This window comes from Bombina bombina, chromosome 6, assembly GCF_027579735.1.
Source record: "Bombina bombina isolate aBomBom1 chromosome 6, aBomBom1.pri, whole genome shotgun sequence".
Lineage (NCBI taxonomy): Eukaryota > Metazoa > Chordata > Amphibia > Anura > Bombinatoridae > Bombina > Bombina bombina.
In genome coordinates this window covers 161,639,698-161,661,078 of record NC_069504.1, presented here as the reverse complement: position 1 = coordinate 161,661,078, position 21,381 = coordinate 161,639,698, and the positions used below count along the sequence as shown (strand labels likewise).

Genomic DNA, 21,381 nt, shown 5'->3' with positions numbered 1-21,381 from the left:
TTCACTGTGTGCATTGATATTTCTTCATTAAAGTATATCTAAAGAATAAAGCAAATTAAGTAATAGAAGTAAATTGAAATGTTGTTTAAAAACATAATTTATGCTTACCTGATAAATTTATTTCTCTTGTAGTGTATCCAGTCCACGGATCATCCATTACTTGTGGGATATTCTCCTTCCCAACAGGAAGTTGCAAGAGGATCACCCACAGCAGAGCTGCTATATAGCTCCTCCCCTCACTGCCATATCCAGTCATTCTACCGAAACAAACCGAGAAAGGAGAAACCATAGGGTGCAGTGGTGACTGTAGTTTAATTAAAATTTAGAACTGCCTGAAAAGTACAGGGCGGGCCGTGGACTGGATACACTACAAGAGAAATAAATTTATCAGGTAAGCATAAATTATGTTTTCTCTTGTTAAGTGTATCCAGTCCACGGATCATCCATTACTTGTGGGATACCAATACCAAAGCTAAAGTACACGGATGATGGGAGGGACAAGGCAGGAACTTAAACGGAAGCAACCACTGCCTGTAGAACCTCTCTCCCAAAAACAGCCTCCGAAGAAGCAAAAGTATAAAATTTGTAAAATTTGGAAAAAGTATGAAGCGAAGACCAAGTTGCAGCCTTGCAAATCTGTTCAACAGAGGCCTCATTTTTAAAGGCCCAGGTGGAAGCCACAGCTCTAGTAGAATGAGCTGTAATCCTTTCAGGAGGCTGCTGTCCAGCAGTCTCATAGGCTAAACGGATTATACTCCGAAGCCAAAAAGAAAGAGAGGTTGCCGAGGCCTTCTGACCTCTCCTCTGTCCAGAGTAAACAACAAACAGGTTAGATGTTTGGCGAAAATCTTTAGTAGACTGTAAGTAAAACTTCAAGGCACGGACTACGTCAAGATTATGCAAATTACGTTCCTTCTTTGAAGAAGGATTAGGACATAATGATGGAACAACAATCTCTTGATTGATATTCTTGTTAGAAACCACTTTAGGTAAAAACCCAAGTTTTGTACGCAGAACAACTTTATCTGAATGAAAGATCAGATAAGGAGAATAACAATGTAAGGCAGATAACTCCGAGACTCTTCGAGCCGAGGAAATAGCCATCAGAAAAAGAACTTTCCATGAAAGAAGTTTGATATCAATAGAATGAAGGGGTTCAAACAGAACCCCTTGAAGAACTTTAAGAACCAAGTTTAAGTTCCATGGAGGAGCAACAGGTTTAAACACAGGCTTAATTCTAACTAAAGCCTGACAAAATGCCTGAACGTCTGGAACTTCTGCCAGACGCTTGTGTAAAAGAATAGACAGAGCAGAAATCTGTCCCTTTAAAGAACTAGCTGATAATCCTTTGTCCAAACCCTCTTAGAGGAAGGACAATATCCTAGGAATCCTAAACCTACTCCATGAGTAATTCTTGGATTCACACCAATGAAGATATTTACTCCATATCTTGTGGTAAATTTTCCTGGTGACAGGCTTTCGTGCCTGTATTAAGGTATCAATTACTGACTCGGAGAAGCCACGCTTTGATAGGATCAAGCGTTCAATCTCCATATGCAGTCAGTCCCAGAGAAAGTAGATTCGGATGATTGAAAGGACCTTGTATTAGAAGGTCTTGTCTCAGAGGCAGAGTCCAAGGTGGAAAGGATGACACCTTGCTCTTTCCTGTTTGATTTTTTCAATCAGACGAGGAAGCAGAGGAAACGGTGGAAACACATAAGCCAGGTTGAAGAACCAAGGCGCTGATAGAGCATCTATCAGCGCCGCTTCTGGGTCCCTGGACCTGGATCCGTAACAAGGAAGTTTGGCGTTCTGGCGAGACGCCATGAGATCCAATTCTGGTCTGCCCCAACGGAGAACCAATTGAGCAAACACCCCTGGATGGAGTTCCCATTCCCCCGGATGAAAAGTCTGACGGCTTAGAAAATCCGCCTCCCAGTTCTCTACACCTGGGATATGGATCGCTGACAGGTGGCAAGAGTGAGTCTCTGCCCAGCGAATTATCTTGGAGACTTCTGACATCGCTAGGGAACTCCTGGTTCCCCCTTGATGGTTGATGTAAGCCACAGTCGTGATGTTGTCCGACTGAAATCTGATGAACCTCAGTGTTGCTAGCTGAGGCCAAGCCAGAAGAGCATTGAATATTGCTCTTAACTCCAGAATATTTATTGGGAGGAGTTTCTCATCCTGAGTCCATGAACCCTGAGCCTTCAGGGAGCTCCAGACTGCACCCCAACCTAGAAGGCTGGCATCTGTTGTTACAATTGTCCAATCTGGTCTGCGAAAGGTCATACCCTTGGACAGATGGGCCCGAGATAACCACCAGAGAAGAGAATCTCTGGTTTCCTGATCCAGATTTAGTAGAGGGGACAAATCTGTGTAATCCCCATTCCACTGACTGAGCATGCATAATTGCAGCGGTCTGAGATGCAGGCGCGCGAATGGCACTATGTCCATCGCCGCTACCATTAAGCCGATTACTTCCATGCACTGAGCCACCGTGGGGCGCGGAATGGAGTGAAGAACACGGCAAGCATTTAGAAGTTTTGATATCAGGTAAATTTTCATTTCTACAGAATCTATTAGAGTCCCTAGGAAGGAAACCCTTGTGAGGGGAGATAGAGAACTCTTTTCTTCGTTCACTTTCCACCCATGCGACCTCAGGAATGCCAGAACTATCTCTGTATGAGATTTGGCAATTTGAAAGCTTGACGTCTGTATCAGGATGTCGTCCAGGTAAGGAGCCACCGCTATGCCTCGCGGTCGTAGGACCGCCAGAAGTGAGCCCAGAACCTTTGTAAAAATTCTTGGGGCTGTAGCCAACCCGAATGGAAGAGCTACAAATTGGTAATGCCTGTCTAGAAAGGCAAACCTCAGGAACTGATGATGATTCTTGTGAATCGGAATGTGAAGGTAGGCATCCTTTAAGTCCACTGTGGTCATGTACTGACCCTCTTGGATCATGGGTAAAATGGTTCGAATAGTTTCCATCTTGAATGACGGAACTCTGAGGAATTTGTTTAGGATCTTTAAATCCAAAATTGGTCTGAAGGTTCCCTCTTTTTTGGGAACCACAAACAGATTTGAATAAAACCCCTGTCCTTGTTCCGTCCGCGGAACTGGATGGATCACTCCCATTACAAGGAGATCTTGTACGCAGCTTAGGAATGCCTCTTTCTTTATCTGGTTTGCAGATAATCTTGAAAGGTGAAATCTCCCTTGTGGAGGAGAAGCTTTGAAGTCCAGAAGATATCCCTGAGATATGATCTCCAACGCCCAGGGATCCTGAACATCTCTTGCCCACGCCTGGGCGAAGAGAGAGAGTCTGACCCCTACTAGATCCGTTGTCGGATAGGAGGCCGCTCCTTCATGCTGTCTTAGAGGCAGCAGCAGGCTTTCTGGCCTGCTTGCCCTTGTTCCAGGACTGGTTATGTTTCCAGGCCTGCTTGGATTGAGCAAAAGTTCCCTCTTGTTTTGAAGCAGAGGACGTTGATGCTGCACCTGCCTTGAAATTTCGAAAGGCACGAAAATTAGACTGTTTGGCCTTTGATTTGGCCCTGTGCTGAGGAAGGGTATGACCCTTACCTCCAGTAATGTCAGCAATAATTTCTTTCAAACCAGGCCCAAATAAGGTCTGGCCCTTGAAAGGAATGTTGAGTAATTTAGACTTTGAAGTCACATCAGCTGACCAGGATTTGAGCCATAGCGCCCTACGCGCCTGGATGGCGAATCCGGAATTCTTAGCCGTTAGTTTAGTCAAATGAACAATGGCATCAGAAACAAATGAGTTAGCTAGCTTAAGAGTTCTAAGCTTGTCAACAATTTCAGTCAATGGAGCTGTATGGATGGCCTCTTCCAGGGCCTCAAACCAGAATGCCGCCGCAGCAGTGACAGGCACAATGCATGCAAGGGGCTGTAAAATATAACCTTGTTGAATAAACATTTTCTTAAGGTAACCCTCTAATTTTTTATCCATTGAATCTGAAAAAGCACAACTGTCCTCAACCGGGATAGTGGTACACTTTGCTAAAGTAGAAACTGCTCCCTCCACCTTAGGGACAGTCTGCCATAAGTCCCGTGTAGAGGCATCTATTGGAAACATTTTTCTAAATATAGGAGGTGGGGAAAAGGGCACACCGGGCCTATCCCACTCCTTACTAATAATTTCTGTAAGCCTTTTAGGTATTGGAAAAACATCAGTACTCAACGGCACTGCATAGTATTTATCCAGCCTACACAATTTCTCTGGCACTGCAATTGTGTCACAGTCATTCAGAGCAGCTAATACCTCCCCAAGCAATACACAGAGGTTCTCAAGCTTAAATTTAAAATGAGAAATCTCTGAATCAGGTCTCCCCGATTCAGAGACGTCACCCACAGACTGAAGCTCTCCGTCCTCAGGTTCTGCATATTGTGACGCAGTATCAGACATGGCTCTTACAGCATCTACACGCTCTGTATCTCGTCTAACCCCAGAGCTATCGCGCTTGCCTCTCAATTCAGGCAATCTGGACAGGGTATTATTCATGATTGCAACCATGTCCTGCAAAGTAATCGCTATGGGCGTCCCTGATGTACTTGGCGCCATATTAGCGTGCGTCCCTTGAGCGGGAGGCGAAGGGTCCGACACGTGGGGAGAGTTAGTCGGCATAACTTACTCCTCGACAGACCCCTCTGGTGACAATTCTTTTATAGATAAAGACTGATCTTTACTGTTTAAGGTAAAATCAATACATTTAGTACACATTCTCCTATGGGGCTCCACCATGGCTTTTAAACATAATGAACAAGTATCCTCTGTTTCAGACATGTTTGTACAGACTAGCAATGAGACTAGCAAGCTTGAAAAACACTTTAAAGCAAGTTAACAAGCAATATAAAAAATGTTACTGTGCCTTTAAGAGAAACAAATTTTGACAAAACAAGTCAGCAGAGCATTGCACCCACTTGCAAATGGATGATTAACCCCTTAATAACAAAAACAGAATAATAAATGACAAAAACGTTTTTTAAACACAGTCACAACAACTGCCACAGTCTACTGTGGTTGTTACCCTCCTCAAACACGACTTTGAAGCCTTTTGAGCCCTTCAGAGATGTCCTGTATCATGCAGAGGGAAGCTGAATGTCTCTGTCAGTATTTTTATCTGCACAGAAAAGCACTAAAAAAGGCCCCTCCCACTCATATTACAACAGTGGAAAGCCTCAGGAAACTGTTTCTAGGCAAAAATCAAGCCAGCCATGTGGAAAAAAACTAGGCCCCAATAAGTTTTGTCACCAAACATATATAAAAACGATTAACATGCCAGCAAACGTTTTATATTACACTTTTATAAGAGTATGTATCTCTGTTAATAAGCTTGATACCAGTCGCTATCACTGCATTTAAGGCTTAACTTACATTAATCCGGTATCAGCAGCATTTTTCTAGCAAATTCCATACCTAGAAATATGTTAACTGCACATACCTTATTGCAGGAAAACCTGCACACCATTCCCCCTCTGAAGTTACCTCACTCCTCAGAATATGTGAGAACGGCAGTGGATCTTAGTTACTTCTGCTAAGATCATAGAAATCACAGGCAGATTCTTCTTCTAATGCTGCCTGAGATGAAACAGTACACTCCAGTACCATTTAAAAATAACAAACTTTTGATTGAAGTTAAAAAACTAACTATAATACACCACTCTCCTCTTACTACGTCCATCTTTGTTGAGAGTTGCAAGAGAATGACTGGGTATGGCAGTGAGGGGAGGAGCTATATAGCAGCTCTGCTGTGGGTGATCCTCTTGCAACTTCCTGTTGGGAAGGAGAATATCCCACAAGTAATGGATGATCCGTGGACTGGATACACTTAACAAGAGAAATTATATTCTCTACCTTAATCATGAAAGAAAATGTTTGGGTATAGTGTCCCTTTAACACTATACCTTTTAACCACCATACTTGCTCCTCATTAGCTACCTGGCCCCTCTGTTTTTAAATTAGTGTTGGGTGTATATTTGATTTAAAGATTTGAACGTGATATTCCCCATTCTTACACCCACATTAGATTAATGCTGTTGTTGTTACTTTCCAATTAATAAAGTGTTAACTTTTAATCTACTTTTTCAATATATTTAGTGTATAATTCTACACTGGGCTTTAAGCCCCAAATCCTCTATATACCCTAACATTTTGTGATGATTATGATAGGGCATGTCATTTTAAACAACTTTCTAATTTATATTGATCATCAAATTTGCTTTGTTCCCTTGTTATTCTTAGTTGAAAGCTAAACCTAGGTAGGGTCATATGCTAATTTATAAGCCTTTCAAGGATGCCTCTTATCTGAATGCATTTGACAGTTTTTCACAGCTAGAGTGTTAGTTAATGTGTGCCTTATAGATAAATAACTATATGGGCGTGAGCACAATGTTAAGAGTCAGGGTTAATTACCTGAAATGCAAGTCTGTCAAAAAACTGAGATAAGGGGGCAGTCTGCAGAGGTTTAGATACAATGTGATCACAGAGGTAAATACAGGGAGTGCAGAATTATTAGGCAAATGAGTATTTTGACCACATCATCCTCTTTATGCATGTTGTCTTACTTCAAGCTGTATAGGCTCGAAAGCCTACTACCAATTAAGCATATTAGGTGATGTGCATCTCTGTAATGAGAAGGGGTGTGGTCTAATGACATCAACACCCTATATCAGGTGTGCATAATTATTAGGCAACTTCCTTTCCTTTGGCAAAATGGGTCAAAAGAAGGACTTGACAGGCTCAGAAAAGTCAAAAATAGTGAGATATCTTGCAGAGGGATGCAGCACTCTTAAAATTGCAAAGCTTCTGAAGCGTGATCATCGAACAATCAAGCGTTTCATTCAAAATAGTCAACAGGGTCGCAAGAAGCGTGTGGAAAAACCAAGGCACAAAATAACTGCCCATGAACTGAGAAAAGTCAAGCGTGCAGCTGCCAAGATGTCACTTGCCACCAGTTTGGCCATATTTCAGAGCTGCAACATCACTGGAGTGCCCAAAAGCACAAGGTGTGCAATACTCAGAGACATGGCCAAGGTAAGAAAGGCTGAAAGACGACCACCACTGAACAAGACACACAAGCTGAAACGTCAAGACTGGGCCAAGAAATATCTCAAGACTGATTTTTCTAAGGTTTTATGGACCGATGAAATGAGAGTGAGTCTTGATGGGCCAGATGGATGGGCCCGTGGCTGGATTGGTAAAGGGCAGAGAGCTCCAGTCCGACTCAGACGCCAGCAAGGTGGAGGTGGAGTACTGGTTTGGGCTGGTGTCATCAAAGATGAGCTTGTGGGGCCTTTTTGGGTTGAGGATGGAGTCAAGCTCAACTCCCAGTCCTACTGCCAGTTTCTGGAAGACACCTTCTTCAAGCAGTGGTACAGGAAGAAGTCTGCATCCTTCAAGAAAAACATGATTTTCATTCAGGACAATGCTCCATCACACGCGTCCAAGTACTCCACAGCGTGGCTGGCAAGAAAGGGTATAAAAGAAGAAAATCTAATGACATGGCCTCCTTGTTCACCTGATCTGAACCCCATTGAGAACCTGTGGTCCATCATCAAATGTGAGATTTACAAGGAGGGAAAACAGTACACCTCTCTGAACAGTGTCTGGGAGGCTGTGGTTGCTGCTGCACGCAATGTTGATGGTGAACAGATCAAAACACTGACAGAATCCATGGATGGCAGGCTTTTGAGTGTCCTTGCAAGGAAAGGTGGCTATATTGGTCACTGATTTGTTTTTGTTTTGTTTTTGAATGTCAGAAATGTATATTTGTGAATGTTGAGATGTTATATTGGTTTCACTGGTAAAAATAAATAATTGAAATGGGTATATATTTGTTTTTTGTTAAGTTGCCTAATAATTATGCACAGTAATAGTCACCTGCACACACAGATATCCCCCTAAAATAGCTATAACTAAAAACAAACTAAAAACTACTTCCAAAACTATTCAGCTTTGATATTAATGAGTTTTTTGGGTTCATTGAGAACATGGTTGTTGTTCAATAATAAAATTAATCCTCAAAAATACAACTTGCCTAATAATTCTGCACTCCCTGTAGTGTATTAATAGAACAGTGTTGGTTATGCAAAACTGGGGAATGGGTAATAAAGGTATTATTTATATTTTTAAACAATAACAATTTTGGTGTTTACTGTCCCTTTAAATAAGGGGACAGTTTGCAGAGGCTTAGATATGAGGTAATCACAGAGGTAAAAAGTATATTAATATAACCTTGATGGTTATACAAAACTGGGGAATGGGTAATAAAGGGTTTAGCTACCTTTGTAAACGATAACAATTCTGTAGTAGACTGTCCCTTTAATGTTATATCTCAGTTAATAAGCGTTAGATGTATGAGAAAAAACAAAAATTTATGCTTACCTGATAAATTTCTTTCTTTCCGGACATGGAGAGTCCACAACATCATTCCAATTACTAGTGGGAATATCATCCCTGGCCAGCAGGAGGAGGCAAAGAGCACCACAGCAAAGCTGTTTATTGTCACTCCCCTACCCATAATCCCCAGTCATTCAACAGAAGGGAAATGGAAAAAGGAATAACACAAAGATGTAGAGGTGCCAGAGGCTTAGTCAAAAATAACTGTCTAATTAAGGGTGGGGTCGTGGGCTCTCCATGTCCGGAAAGAAAGAAATGTATCAGGTAAGCATACAATTTTGTTTTCTTTCCTAAGACACGGAGAGTCCACAACATCATTCCAATTACAAGTGGGAACCAATACCCAAGCTAGAGGACACGGAATGAATAGGGAGGGAGAACAAGACAGGGAGACCTAAACAGAAGGCACCACCGCTTGAAGAACCTTTCTCCCAAAAGAGGCCTCAGCCAAGGCAAAAGTATAAAATTTGGAAAATTTGGAAAAAGGATGCAGAGAGGACCAAGTTGCAGCCTTGCAAATCTGTTCCACAGAAGCTTAATTTTTGAAAGCATAAGAAGAGGAGAAAGCCCTAGTGGAATGAGCTGTAATACTCTCAGGAGGCTGCTGACCAGCAGTCTCATAAGCAAAGCAAATTATACATCTCAACCAGAGGGAAACAGAAGTAGCGGTAGCCTTCTGACCCTTAAGCTTTCCTGAGAAATAAACAAACAGGGCAGAAGACTGGCGAAAATCCTTAGTCGTCTGTAGGTAGAATTTTAGATCCAAGTTGTGCAAAAGACGTTCTTTATGAGAAAAAGGATTGGGATAGAGAGAAGGAATAACAATTTCCTGATTAATATTTCTATCCAAAACCACTAAGGAGAAAACCCAATTTAATACGAGGAAACCGCCTTATCCACATGAAATATAAGGTAAGGCAAATCACACTGCAAAGCCAAGAGTTCCGAAACGCTCCGAGCAGAAGAGATAGCAATAAGAAACAAAACCTTCCAAGATAACAACTTAATATCTATGAAACTGGCTCAAACGGAGCCTGCTGCGAAACTTTAAGAACAAGGTTAAGGCTTCAAGGGGGAGCAACAGGTTTAAACACAGGCCTGATTCTGACCAGCGCCTGATAAAAAGACTGAACATATGGCACATCTGCCAGACGCTTATGTAAAAGAATAGATAATGCAGAAATCTGACCTTTCAGAGAACTGACTGACAACCCTTTCTCCAGACCTTCCATGGAAGGAGCGCAAATGGAGGAAACAGGTATGCTAGATCGAAATTCCAAGGAACCGCCAGAGGATCTATCAGAGCTGCTTGCGGATCTCTTGACCTTAAACCTTGGCGTTCTGGCGAGACGCCATCATATCCAACTACGGCAACCCCCACTTGAGGGTTAACCTGTAGAACATCTCCGGATGGAGAGCCCACTCCCCAGGATGATATGTCTGTCTTTTTAGGAAATCCGCCTCCCAGTTGTCCACTCCTGGAATGTGGATGGCAGATAGACAACAATTGTGAGCTTCCGCCCACTGAATAATCCGAAACACCTCCTTCATGGCTAAGGAACTCCGAGTTCCTCCCTGGTGGTTGATGTAAGCCACTGAAGTGATATTGTCCGATTGGAACCTGATAAACCGGGCTAAGGACAACTGAGGCCAAGTCATCAGAGCATTGTAAATCACTCTCAACTCCAAGATGTTTATGGGGAGAGCAGACTCCTCTCGAGTCCATAGTCCCTGCGCCTTTAACGAGTCCCAGACTGCTCCCCAGCCTAGCAGGCTGGCGTCCGTGGTCACAATCACCCAGAAAGGTCTCTGGAAGCATGTGCCCTGAGACAGATGCTCCTGAAAAAGCCACCACTGGAGATAGTTTGTCGACTGGTCTAGATCTATCCTCTGAGACAGATCCAAATGGTTTCTGTTCCATTGTCTGAGCATGCATAATTGCAGAGCTCTCAAATGGAATTGAGCAAATGATGCCACTGCAATTCCCCAAGACCTGATCACTGTCAAGAGAGCCCCCAGAACCTTTGAGAAAATTCTGGGAGCTGTGGCAAGGCCAAACGGAAGAGCCACAAACTGTGTTTGTCTACAAAGGCAAATCTCTGGAACTTGTGATGATCCCTGTGGATGGGAACATGAAGATACGCGTCCTTTAGGCCTATGGTCTTCATGAATTGACCCTCTTTGAGCAAAGGAAGAATGGAACAAATGGTTTCCATTTTGAAGAACGGTACCCTGAGAAACTTGTTGAGATACTTCAGATCTAAAATGGGTCGAAAAGTTCCCTCTTTTTTGGGAACCACAAACAGATTAGAGTAAAAACATAGAACCTGTTCCCTTAGTGGAACTGGAACAATCACTCCCAAGGAGAAAAGGTCCTGAACGCAGTTAAAGAATGCCTCTCTTTTTACCTTGTCTGTAGATAATCTAAAGAGGTGGAATCTGCCCCTGGGAGTATTGTACAAAAACTTTAAAGTGCTACTACCTTTTTTTTTTATTAACTTCTGTGATGCATAACATTGATTGCATATTATCAATCATCATAGTATGAGCAATTAAATGAGTAGCCATAGTGTACAAAAACTTTAAAGTTTAAAGTGGTCTTTTTTATTTTTTTATTAACTTATGTGACTCATAACATTGATTGATTCCATTCTCTGATAAATGAGTTGAGTGTAGATAGATGATAGTGTAGATAGTGTTAAATGATTTTTTTAATGAAAATTTAAGGTGTTTTAGTCATTTTTAATAACCCCAGATGATTGTTTCGGCCTCCTACGGGCCTCGTCAGTGAGGTGCAGCCACATTCCTCTAAGCACACTGGGCAAGGAGTCCACGTCTGGTTTCCCCCATCACCTATCGGGAGAGTTCCCCAGAGTCATATAAATTTGCATACGAAGAGAGAATCGCTCTACCAGGAACCAACTACAGCTCATCAGCTAATTCTATGGTGATTTAACACCCAGAAGCAGCCTCTTTTAGACCAGTGTGCCTTTCACAGAGGAAAACTTTCCTGAAGTATATCAGTCTGATCCCGCCAAGTAAGGTCAGGCCAGCCCCGAAATACCAGGCAATTCTCCTCTGAACAAGGAACAGCCTTCTATGGGCCTCGTCAGTGAGGTGCAGCCACATTCCTCTAAGCACACTGGGCAAGGAGTCCACGTTCCCCAGGGTCATATTAATTTGCATACGAAGAGAGAATCGCTTTACCAGGAACGAACAACAGCTCATCAGCTAGTTCTTCGTACGCAAATTTATATGACCCTGGGGAAGTTTTCCTATGGGTGATGGGGGAAACCAGATGTGGACTCCTTGCCCAGTGTGCTTAGAGGAATGTGGCTGCACCTCACTGACGAGGCCCATAGGAGGCCAGAACGATTGTCTGGGGTTGTCATGTTCCTTGTTCAGGGGAGAATTGCCTGGTACTTCGGGGCTGGACTGACCTTACTTGGTGAGATCAGAATGATATACTTCAGGAAAGTGTTCCTCTGTGAAAAGCACACTGGTCTAAAAAAAGCTGCTTCCGGGTGGAAAATCGCCATAGAACTAGCTGATGAGCTGTTGTTCATTCCTGGTAGAGCGCTTCTCTCTTCGTATGCAAATTCATATGACCCTGGGGAAGTCTCCCTATGGGTGAGGGGGGAAACCAGACGTGGACTCCTTGCTCAGTGTGCTTAGAGGAATGTGGCTGCACCTCACTGACGAGGCCCATAGGAGGCCGAAACTATAGTCTGGGGTTGTCATGTTCCTTTTTCAGAGGAGAATTGCCTGGTATTTTGGGGCAGGACTGACCTTACTTGGCAGGATCAAACTGATATACTTCAGGAATGTTTTCCTCTGTGAAAAGCACACTGGTCTAAAAGAGGCTGCTTCCAGGTGGTAAATCGCCATACAACTAGCTGATGAGGTGTTGTTCGTTTCTGGTAGAGCGCTTCTCTCTTCGTATGTAAATTACTATGACCCTGGGGAAGTCTCCCTATGGGTGAGGGGGGAAACCAGACGTGGACTCCTTGCCCAGTGTGCTTAGAGGAATATGGTTGCAGCTCACTGACGAGGCCCATAGGAGGCCGAAACGATCGTCTGGGGTTGTCATGTTCCTTGTTCAGAGGAGAATTGCCTGGTATTTCGGGGCTGGACTGACGTTACTTGGCGGGATCAGACTGATATACTTCAGGAAAGTTTTCCTCTGTGAAAAGCACATTGGTCTAAAAACATAATTTATGTAAGAACTTACCTGATAAATTCATTTCTTTCATATTAGCAAGAGTCCATGAGTGACATATGGGATATACATTCCTACCAGGAGGGGCAGTTTCCCAAACCTCAAAATGCCTATAAATACACCCCTCACCACACCCACAATTCAGTTTAACGAATAGCCAAGAAGTGGGGTGATAAGAAAGGAGCGAAAGCATTAAAAATAAGGAATTGGAATAATTGTGCTTTATACAAAAAAAATCATAACCACCACAAAAAAGGGTGGGCCTCATGGACTCTTGCTAATATGAAAGAAATGAATTTATCAGGTAAGTTCTTACATAAATTATGTTTTCTTTCATGTAATTAGCAAGAGTCCATGAGCTAGTAACGTATGGGATAGCAGATACCCAAGATGTGGAACTTCCACGCAAGAGTCACTAGAGAGGGAGGGATAAAATAAAGACAGCCAATTCCGCTGAAAAAATAATCCACAACCCAAATCAAAAGTTTTAATCTTAATAATGAAAAAAACTGAAATTATAAGCAGAAGAATCAAACTGAAACAGCTGCCTGAAGTACTTTTCTACCAAAAACTGCTTCAGAAGAAGAAAACACATCAAAATGGTAGAATTTAGTAAAAGTATGCAAAGAAGACCAAGTTGCTGCTTTGCAAATCTGATCAACAGAAGCTTCATTCCTAAAAGCCCAGGAAGTAGAAACTGACCTAGTAGAATGAGCCGTAATCCTTTGAGGCGGGGACTTACCCGACTCCACATAAGCATGATGAATCAAAGACTTTAACCAAGACGCCAAAGAAATGGCAGAAGCTTTCTGACCTTTCCTGGAACCAGAAAAGATAACAAATAGACTAGAAGTCTTTCTAAAATCTTTAGTAGCTTCAACATAATATTTCAAAGCTCTTACTACATCCAAAGAATGTAAAGATCTCTCCAGAGAATTCTTAGGATTAGGACACAATGAAGGGACAACAATTTCTCTACAAATGTTGTTAGAATTCACAACCTTAGGTAAAAATTGAAATGAAGTCCGCAACACCGCCTTATCCTGATGAAAAATCAGAAAAGGAGATTCACAAGAAAGAGCAGATAACTCAGAAACTCTTCTAGCAGAAGAGATGGCCAAAAGGAACAAAACTTTCCAAGAAAGTAATTTAATATCCAGAGAATGCATAGGTTCAAACAGAGGAGCCTGTAAAGCCCTCAGAACCAAATTAAGACTCCAAAGAGGAGAGATTGACTTAATGATACGAACCAAAGCCTGTACAAAACAATGAATATCAGGAAGATTAGCAATCTTTCTGTGAAAAAGAACAGAAAGAGCAGAGATTTGTCCTTAGCACAAACTTACTTCACCACCTCCATGGGAGGCAAAGTTTGTAAAAACTGAATTGTGGGTGTGGTGAGGGGTGTATTTATAGGCATTTTGAGGTTTGGGAAACTTTGCCCCTCCTGGTAGGAATGTATATCCCATACGTCACTAGCTCATGGACTCTTGCTAATTACATGAAAGAAAGAGGCTACTTCCGGGTTGGTAAATCGCTATAGAACTAGCAGATGAGCTGTTGTTCGTTCCTGGTAGAGCCCTTCTCTCTTCATATATATATATATATATATATATATATATATATATATATATACATATATACAACATTATTAAATAGTCAAATATATTTACTTACTTCTAGATTCAAAGAAAACAGAAAGCAAATATTTTTATAAAGACCTTAAGTAGAATCCTTACTTTTTTAGATCTTGCACATCACTGTTATCTTCTGGAAGAACAGTAAAGCCTCGACCATAACAAGTGCCCCCATGAAGATGGAATTCCAGATATGAGGCATGTGCTTGGATTGCTTGATTTGCTGCATGTAGTTTTGCATGTACACTATGAATCACAATACAACTTCCAGTCTAAAGAAGAAAACAAAAAAAATAAAGAAATAATGTGTTTAGTGTAAGAAACTCCAAAATGAGCTTATGAGCAACTAAAGTAATGAATATGTAGTATAAAGTGAAAGTTAAAACAAAGGTGTATGCCCGATTGTTAACTTTACTTAAGGGACACAGAACCCAATTTTTTTATTTCACGATTCAGATAAAGCGTGCAATTTTAAACAACTTTCTAATTTACTTCTATTGTCAATTTTTATTTGTTCTCTTGCTATCTTTTATTTGAAAAAGAAGGCATCTAAGCTAAAGAGTTTGCAAATTTTTGGTTCAGTACCATGGACAACACTTGTTTATTGGTGCTGTCCAATCAGCAAGGACAACCCAGGTTTTTCACCAAAAATGGGCTGGCATCTAAACTTATATTCTTACTTTTCAAATAAACAAAATTTTATAATAGGAGTAAATTAGAAAGTTGCTTAAAATTTCATGCTCTCTCAATCACGAAAGAAACAACAATTTGGTTTCAGTGTCCCTTTAGTAGAAACTGAATAACAGAATTTATGCTTACCTGATAAATTACTTTCTCTTGTGGTGTATCCAGTCCATGGATTCATCCTTTACTTGTGGGATATTCTCCTTCCCAACAGGAAGTGGCAAAAAGAGCACACAGCAGAGCTGTCCATATAGCTCCCCCTCTAGCTCCACCCCCCAGTCATTCGACCGAAGGTTAGGAAGAAAAAGGAGAAACCATAGGGTGCCGTGGTGACTGTAGTTTAAAAATAAAAACCACCTGTCTTAAAATGACAGGGCGGGCCGTGGACTGGATACACCACAAGAGAAAGTAATTTATCAGGTAAGCATAAATTCTGTTTTCTCTTGTAAGGTGTATCCAGTCCACGGATTCATCCTTTACTTGTGGGATACCAATACCAAAGCTTTAGGACACGGATGAAGGGAGGGAACAAGACAGGTACCTTAAACGGAAGGCACCACTGCTTGTAAAACCTTTCTCCCAAAAATAGCCTCCGAAGAAGTAAAAGTATCGAATTTGTAAAATTTGGAAAAAGTATGTAGCGAAGACCAAGTCGCTGCCTTACAAATCTGTTCAACAGAAGCCTCATTTTTAAATGCCCATGTGGAAGCCACTGCTCTGGTAGAATGAGCAGTAATTGTTTCAGGAGGCTGCTGGCCAGCAGTCTCATAGGCCAAGCGGATTATGCTTTTCAGCCAAAAGGAAAGAGAGGTAGCGGTCGCCTTCTGACCTCTCCTCTTACCAGAATAGATAACAAACAAAGAAGTTGTTTGTCTGAAATCCTTAGTTGCTTGTAAATAGAACTTTAAAGCACGAACCACATCAAGATTGTGTAACAGACGTTCCTTCTTCGACGAAGGATTAGGACACAGAGAAGGAACAACAATTTCCTGATTAATATTCTTATTAGACACAACCTTAGGAAGAAAACCGGGTTTGGTACGCAAAACTACCTTATCTGCATGGAACACCAGGTAAGGTGAATCACACTGTAAAGCAGATAACTCTGAAACTCTTCGAGCAGAAGAGATAGCTATCAAAAACAAAACTTTCCAAGATAAAAGCTTAATATCTATGGAATGTAAAGGTTCAAACGGAACCCCTTGCAGAACTGAAAGAACTAAATTCAGACTCCCGGAGCCACAGGTTTATAAACAGGCTTGATTATGACTAAAGCCTGACTAAACGTTTGAACGTCTGGTACCTCTGCCAGACGTTTGTGAAAGAGAATAGACAAAGCAGATATCTGTCCCTTTAAGGAATTAGCTGATAATCCTTTCTCCAATCCGTCTTGGAGAAAGGACAAAATTCTGGGAATCCTAACCTTACTCCATGAGTAACCCTTGGATTCGCACCAAAAAAATATATTTTCGCCAAATCTTATGGTAGATTTTCCTGGTGACAGGCTTTCTAGCCTGAATCAGGGTATCAATAACCGACTCCGAGAAATCACATTTTGATAGAATTAGGCATTCAATCTCCAAGCAGTCAGACGCAGAGAAATTAGATTTGGATGTTTGAAAGGACCTTGTATTAGAAGGTTCTGCCTCATTGGTAGTGTCCATGGTGGCACAGATGACATGTCCACTAGGTCTGCATACCAGTTCCTGCGTGGCCACGCAGGCGCTATTAGAATCACCGAAGCCCTCTCCTGCTTGATTCTGGCAAGCAGACGAGGGAGGAGAGGAAACGGAGGAAAAACATAGGCCAGATTGAAGGACCAAGGCGCTGCTAGAGTATCTATCAGCACCGCCTGGGGATCCCGGGACCTGGACCCGTAAAGAGGAAGCTTGGTGTTCTGACGGGACGCCATCAGATCCAATTCTGGAGTGCCCCATAGCTGAGTCAGCTGGGCAAATACCTCCGGGTAGAGTTCCCACTCCCCTGGGTGAAAAGTCTGACGACTTAGAAAATCCGCCTCCCAGTTGTCTACTCCTGGGATGTGAATTGCTGAGAGGTGGCAAGAGTGATCCTCCGCCCACCTGATTATTTTGGTTACTTCCATCATTGCTAGGGAACTCCTTGTTCCGCCTTGATGATTGACGTAAGCTACAATTGTGATGTTGTCCGACTGAAATCTGATGAATTTGGCCGCAGCTAGCTGAGGCCATGCCTGAAGCGCATTGAATATCGCCCTCAGTTCCAGAATGTTTATCGGGAGAAGAGCTTCTTCCCGAGACCATAAGCCCTGAGTTTTCAGAGAGTCCCAGACTGCACCCCAGCCCAACAGACTGGCGTCGGTCGTTACGATGATCCACTCTGGTCTGCGGAAACACATTCCCTGAGACAGGTGATCCTGAGACAACCACCAGAGAAGAGAATCTCTGGTCCCCTGGTCCAACTGTATTTGAGGAGACAAATTTGCATAATCTCCATTCCACTGTTTGAGCATGCACAGTTGCAGTGGTCTGAGGTGTATCCGTGCAAAAGGGACTATGTCCATTGCCGCTACCATTAGTCCGATTGTCTCCATGCACTGAGCTACAGATGGCCGAGGAATGGAATGAAGAGCTCGGCAAGTAGTTAAGAGTTTTATCTTTCTGACCTCTGTCAGAAATATTTTCATTTCTACTGAGTCTATTAGGATTCCTAGGAAGGGAACTCTTGTGAGGGGGGAGAGAGAACTATTTTTGATGTTCACCTTCCACCCGTGAGACCTCAGAAAGGCCACTACAATTTCCGTGTGAGACTTGGCTCTTTAGAAAGTCGACGCCTGAATTAAGATATCGTCTAGATAAGGCGCCACTGCTATGCCCCGCGGTCTTAGCACTGCCAGGAGGGACCCTAGCACCTTTGTGAAAATTCTGGGAGCAGTGGCCAACCCGAAAGGGAGAGCCACAAACTGATCATGCATGTCCAGAAAGGCAAACCTGAGAAACTGGTGATGATCTTTGTGGATAGGAATGTGAAGATACGCATCCTTTAGATCCACGGTAGTCATATATTGACCCTCCTGGGTCATTGGTAAGATTGTCCGAATGGTCTCCATCTTGAATGATGGGACTCTGAGGAATTTGTTTAGAATTTTGAGATCCAGGATTGGTCTGAAAGTTCCTTCTTTTTTGGGAACCACAAACAGGTTTGAGTAAAACCCCAGCCCTTGTTCCGCAAATGGAACTGGGTGGATCACTCCCATTGTATGTAGGTCTTCTACACAGCGTAAGAACGCCTCTTTCTTTGTCATGTCTGTAGACAGACGAGAAATATGGAACCTTCCCCTTGGAGGGGAGTCCTTGAATTCTAGAAGATATCCCTGGGATACAATCTCTAAGGCCCAGGGATCGTGTACGTCTCTTGCCCAGGCCTGAGCGAAGAGAGAGAGTCTACCCCCTACTAGATCCGGTCACGGATCTGGGGCTACCCCATCATGCTGTCTTGGAGGCAGCTGCAGGCTTCTTGGCCTGTTTACCCTTGTTCCAGCCCTGGTAAGGTTTCCAGGCTGCCCTGGGTTGTGAAGTATTACCCTCTTGCTTTGCAGCAGGGGAGGATGAAGCGAGACCGCTCCTGAAATTCCGAAAGGAACGAAAATTATTTTGTTTGTTCTTCGTCTTGAAGGACTTGTCCTGAGGGAGAGCATGGCCTTTTCCCCCAGTGATTTCTGAAATAATCACTTTCAATTCAGGCCCAAAGAGGGTCTTTCCTTTGAAAGGGATGTTCAATAGTTTGGATTGTGACAACACATCGGCCGACCAGGACTTTAGCCATAACGCCCTGCACGCTAAAATGGCGAAACCTGAATTTTTTGCCGCTAACTTAGCTAGTTGGAAAGCGGCATCTGTGATAAAAGAATTAGCCAGCTTAAGAGCCTTAATTCTGTCCATAATGTCGTCATATGAGGTCTCCGTCTGGAGCGCATCTTCCAGCGCCTCGAACCAGAAAGCCGCTGCAGTAGTTACAGGAACAATGCACGCAATAGGTTGGAGAAGAAAACCTTGTTGAACAAAAATTTACTTAAGTAAACCCTCTAATTTTTTATCCATAGGGTCTTTAAAAGCACAACTGTCTTCGATTGGTATAGTTGTGCGTTTAGCAAGTGAAGAAACAGCCCCCTCCACCTTAGGGACCGCCTGCCACGAGTCCCGCATGGGGTTAGATATGGGGAACATTTTCTTAAAAACAGGAGGGGGAACGAAGGGAATACCTGGTTTATCCCACTCCCTAGTAACGATATCCGCAATACTCTTAGGGACCGGGAACACATCAGTGTAAACAGGAACTTCTAGGTACTTGTCCATTTTACACAATTTCTCTGGAACCACCATAGGGTCGCAGTCGTCCTGAGTAACTAATACCTCCCTGAGCAATAAGCGGAGGTGTTCTAGTTTAAATTTAAAAGCCAACGTATCTGAGTCTGTTTGAGGAGCAACCTTTCCCGAATCGGAAATTTCTCCCTCTGACAGAACATCCCTCGCCCCCATTTCAGAGCGTTGTGAGTGTATATTGGATACGGCTACTAAAGCGTCAGAATGCTTATAATCTGTTCTTAAAACAGAGCTATCACGCTTTGCAGGTAACACGGGCAGTTTAGATAAAAACACTGAGAGGGTATTATCCATAACTGCCGCCAAGTCTTTTAAGGTAAAAGAGTTAGACGTGCTAGAGGTGCTAGGCGTCGCTTGAGTGGGCGTAACTGGTTGCGGCACTTGGGGAGAGGTTAACGGGCTAACCTCATTACCTTCTGTCTGAGAATCATCTTGGGCCACATTTTTAAGTGCAACAATATGTTCTTTAAAATGTATAGACATATCAGTACAAGTGGGACATATTCTGAGAGGGGGGTTCCACCATGGCTTCTAAACACATTGAACAAGGATTTTCCTTGGTGTTAGACATGTTTAACAGACTAGTAGTAAGACAAACAGGCTTAGAAATCACTTTAATCAAGTAAACACACACTTTGCAAAAAACGTTACTGTGCCTTTAAGAGATAAAAAAGGCACACAATTTTCCAAAACAGTGAAAAATGCAGCAAACTTTTCGAAATTTTTACAGTATGTGCCTAAAGCATTAGTAAGATTGCATCACTAGCAATAAAAACGATTAACCCCTTAATGCCCAAACCGGATCAATAGTAAGCAACAGACCGGTTAAAACAACTTCAGCACCTTGCCACAGCTCTGCTGTGGCCCTACCTGTCCTTAGGAGTCAGATTTGTGGGGAAAAAGCTTCTTATGGGCCCTCAAACTGTAGCAGGACCCTCCATGTGAAGACAGCCTGAAGTTCTAGTCAATATAACTGCGCATCTGAGGCGCAAAATTAGGCCCCTCCCACCATACTCCGGTGCTGTGAGGCCTAAAGAAACACTCCTAAGTGTTTTAATAATAGCCATGTGGGTAACAACCCCTGAAAGAAACCCAAAGGAACCTTTGAAGTGTCTAAAAAACTATATTTTTCTAATAAAAACCGTTTGTCATTAAGTAGTGTCAACCAGCATAAATTAGCCCTGTAATGTAAGCTAGCAATTCCATACATAGTCTCTGAATACAGCTTACTCTTCCCTCATGGGGATCTTATCAGTCTTTTCCAGTATTATCACAGTCTTGTCTAGAAATAAATGACTGAACATACCTTATTGCAGCCTAACCTGCAAACCGTTCCCCCCCAACTGAAGTTTTCTTGTACTCCTCAGTCCTTTGTGGGAACAGCAGTGGATTTTAGTTACAACATGCTAAAATCATCTTCCTCCCTGCAGAAATCTTCATCTACTTTCTGCTAGAGAGTAAATAGTACACACCGGTACCATTTAAAATAACAAACTTTTGCTTGTAGAAAATAAAAACTACAATTCTAACACCACATTCACTTTACCCTTCCGATTGCTTAGAGCCGGCAAAGAGAATGACTGGGGGGTGGAGCTAGAGGGGGAGCTATATGGACAGCTCTGCTGTGTGCTCTCTTTGCCACTTCCTGTTGGGAAGGAGAATATCCCACAAGTAAAGGATGAATCCGTGGACTGGATACACCTTACAAGAGAAATTAGATATATTTTCATTTCTGTCAAGTAGACATACATGTGGGGATGTTCAAATGCTTCAATGTTTCTACCCAGTTATCTTAATCACTCCTGTAGATCCTCTGCACTATTTATAAGATATGTGCTTACTAGAATTTAGAACTTATTTTCTTACTCTATAACACAAAGCTCAAACAGGTACAAATTTACAAATCCAGAATTTATTCTAAAATTCCGAATTTTTCATTGATTCTTTTAAAATAAAATTATAAAAAATTACAATTGTGCTCCACCAATAAGATGCAAACTTCGGTGCCTCTGTCTGTTTTTTTTCTGTGTTCTAAAATGCAAATAATAGTCAATA

General features: G+C 42.4%; 1 protein-coding gene across 2 annotated transcripts in view; it reads right to left on the bottom strand.

The window, feature by feature from the left end:
• POT1 (protection of telomeres 1) overlaps window positions 1-21,381 on the bottom strand; it is a 640,429-nt gene that overhangs the window by 333,708 nt on the left and 285,340 nt on the right. For both annotated transcript variants that reach the window (XM_053716650.1, XM_053716651.1), the window contains exon 11: window positions 14,384-14,553. In XM_053716650.1, coding sequence (XP_053572625.1) covers window positions 14,384-14,553 — 170 coding nt within the window. The remainder of the gene's footprint in view (window positions 1-14,383; window positions 14,554-21,381) is intronic.